Source organism: Caenorhabditis briggsae, assembly GCF_000004555.2.
Source record: "Caenorhabditis briggsae AF16 supercontig from assembly CB4, cb25.NA_263, whole genome shotgun sequence".
Classification (NCBI taxonomy): Eukaryota; Metazoa; Nematoda; class Chromadorea; order Rhabditida; family Rhabditidae; genus Caenorhabditis; species Caenorhabditis briggsae.
Genome location: NW_025543320.1, coordinates 4,622 through 7,483, shown reverse-complemented (window position 1 = coordinate 7,483; position 2,862 = coordinate 4,622). Strand labels below are relative to the sequence as shown.

The 2,862-nt window shown below is 42.0% G+C and overlaps 1 protein-coding gene across 1 annotated transcript; it reads right to left on the bottom strand.

The window, feature by feature from the left end:
• Positions 1–1,026: 1,026 nt before the first annotated feature.
• On the bottom strand, positions 1,027–2,562 carry Cbr-daf-7 (the record flags this gene model as incomplete). Its single annotated transcript, XM_002648537.1, has 5 exons — positions 1,027–1,230; positions 1,278–1,623; positions 1,723–1,904; positions 1,956–2,204; positions 2,413–2,562. 5 exons carry the CDS (start codon positions 2,560–2,562, stop codon positions 1,027–1,029), a joined length of 1,131 nt encoding a protein of 376 aa, XP_002648583.1.
• Between the last annotated feature and the right edge of the window lie 300 nt (positions 2,563–2,862).

Sequence of the window (2,862 nt, the reverse complement as noted above, 5' to 3'; positions counted from 1 at the left end):
TAACCTACAGTTTGGGATTTAACTAATTGCCAAAGCAGCTCAATCCCAAAATATTGGATACCGTATCTCCCGAGAAGTTCTGTACATTCTGTATAATTTGGTGTTCGATCTTTTCTATGTATCTCCATACAAATTCCATACTTTCTAACAAGTTCAAATTTTCGTACACCTATCAGGTTGCGTTTGAACGAACTGAACGAACTACTTAAGATTGTTATCTTTCCACCGTCTTTTACTAATGCGATGTCTTCTTTCTTCTAGATCAGTTCTCCTTTCTTTTTTCAAGGTTAGAATTGAAACTGAAAAGACAACTATTTTCTAGAACTTCTTATTTCCGAGAACTTCTAAAAACTAACACCTGCGAATCTTAGAAGCGGCGCTCGTGACGAGGCCCCACCAACAAAGGAGTTACTGTATAAAGCGAATTTTCCGAAGATTTTCAGTTTAAATATAATAACTAACCAGGTGAAAGTCTGAAACATTAAGCTTTTGCCGCACGGCCTAGTAGATCAAAACAAGCTGCTGCTCAAAGATTGTTTAAGGACAGTTCTTCTTTAATTCGACAATACGGCATTCGACAAGATAACGTTTGTTGAAGTTTATAATTTTCTTTCTCCGGAAGCTAAAGTATTCAACCAAGCCCTTCCTTCATAAAGTACATTTTAAAAAAAGAAAAAACAAGTTTTTCACCTTAAAAAATTTATTCTCCTCAAAACAATAAACACCAGAAATTGTCAGTAATCACAAAAGCAATACACGAGATCATTTGATAACAAAGAGCTCAAACTCATACACCAGTAGAGACAACAATACAATACCAAAGCTTGAGGTAGTCAAACGGAATCTGGAGAACGAGGTGGTTTGTGAAGGATTGACAAAAAAGAAGACGATACAACATTAGAGAAGGAAATTTTTGATGGTGAACTCCGATGTGGTTCAGATTAATATTAAAGAGTGTCGATTAAGATAAATTTTCAAGTTGGAGAGGGTGTAGAATGACGGTAACAGGATGGTTGAAAAAGTTATTTATGAGCATCCACAGCGATTTGCAACCATTCCGTTGAGGTTTGCCACATTGATGACACCTTGTTGATTGAGGTAGATCACCTTCAGGTAGTCGAACTCAGAGGCGTGGCAGCAAAGGCCGAGGCTGGTCAGATCCATGTTGGCGACCGAGTAGATGCTGTTTGCAGCTCGCATGATCCGTGCATGGCCGAAGTCGTTGAGAAGCTGAAAATTTTTGATTACAAAGCTAGCAGTGTTTCTGATAAACTCACATGATGTGCGTTTTTCTCGCACTGTCCTCTGCACATAAAAGCGTTGTAACGTGGTGGGGCGATCACCCAGTCCCATCCGATCTTATTGAACTCGACGATCAGGTCGTAGAGACAGCATCCTTCAGAGGGCTGGGAAGTGGCGCAGATTGCAGCCGATGGCGAACGACGAGAGCGGCGGAGGGTTGAGTTGGTGGATTGACCGACAAACTCCTTGTTCCGAAGGGAGAGTTGGAGGATCATTTTCTCGCTGTCTTTGGTCTCCTGCTGTGGATGTACAGCAATGTTGTGCTGTTCGAGCATGGCAGACACGAAGATTCCGTGGAAGGATCCTGATGACTCAAACCACCTGAGAGTTTTAGTTTTAGTTCTCTAGAAACTTGTAAGAAAGGCTTTTTGCTTATTAGTTCTTGCAAACATTCATAAATTCAACATGGTCGAAACTAACCTTTTGGCTGCTCCAACTGGCAGATCAATCGTGATTCGTTCACCTCCTGTTATGCGGAAAGATTGCGTCTTCACGAGTTCACCGAGCGAGTTATCTCTATTTTTCTCAAACACTTGGACTCTGACATCGTCCAGAATGTTCCTCGAGTAAGTCGGCAATGTTGTTGACACCATGAGTTTGGCCTGGAAACGTAGAGACTCAAATTCACATTGTTCTGAAACTTTTTTACTCACTTCTAGGATTTCGTATTTTTTCTCGAGGTCTTGGGTGACGTCGAACATTGCGACCATTTGCGAGCTATCCTCTCCGTCAAACGGATCCTTTGCTGAGTAGAAGTAGGTGTCTACGTCTTGGCGGTTGAAGTCCGAATTTTTGTGACGTTCGTCTTCGTAGAAATCGACGTACATCTTACGGAGCTCGGGGTCGATTTGGACGGCGGCGTCAGAAATTGGGGCTCCAGGAAGCTGTTCGATTATGCGTTCCTACAAAACACTCACATTTGAACCAGTTTTTTGCGTTCATCGCTGTTAAAACGAATCAGACATGAGACAAAAAAGGAATCTCAGGATGTTTGTCTTAAAACCCTAACTAACCGTCATTTTCTAGTGAAGTTTTGAGTGTGGTGGTGCCTAAGTTAGGTTCGTTTGACTATGAAATCTAGCTTTGAGATCTACCATTGAAATAACTAACCAAAACTTCGCGTGTGCGGTACGCTTTCAAAGTTTCCAGGCAAGCCTTGTCTTTGCCGCATCCTTTTTTGTCATCATCCAATTGGCCAACTGTTTTGGCAGAAGTCTGAACGACAACGTCCGTTAGAAGAAGCAGGAGAATCCACTTCATCTTCAGTAGATGTCAAGAAGTGATTGAGAATCAGAAAGAAGGTTTTTTTTTCGATAGGGGTTGGGAGGGGAAGGCGGTCGAAAAAATTTCTTTTCGAATGAAGACTTTTTCGTTGGATGAAGCTCCTTTTAAGCACATATCTGCTTCGCCCCGCCCCTTTCAGTTGTTCTTCTTCTTTTGTGGGCGGAGTTTATTTGACGAAGAGAGGTCCTCTCGGAGCCCGAAGAAAGAAATATCACAAGGGAAAGGAGCAATATCACAAGGGGCGGAGCTTCTAGAAAAACATGATGAACAATTTGG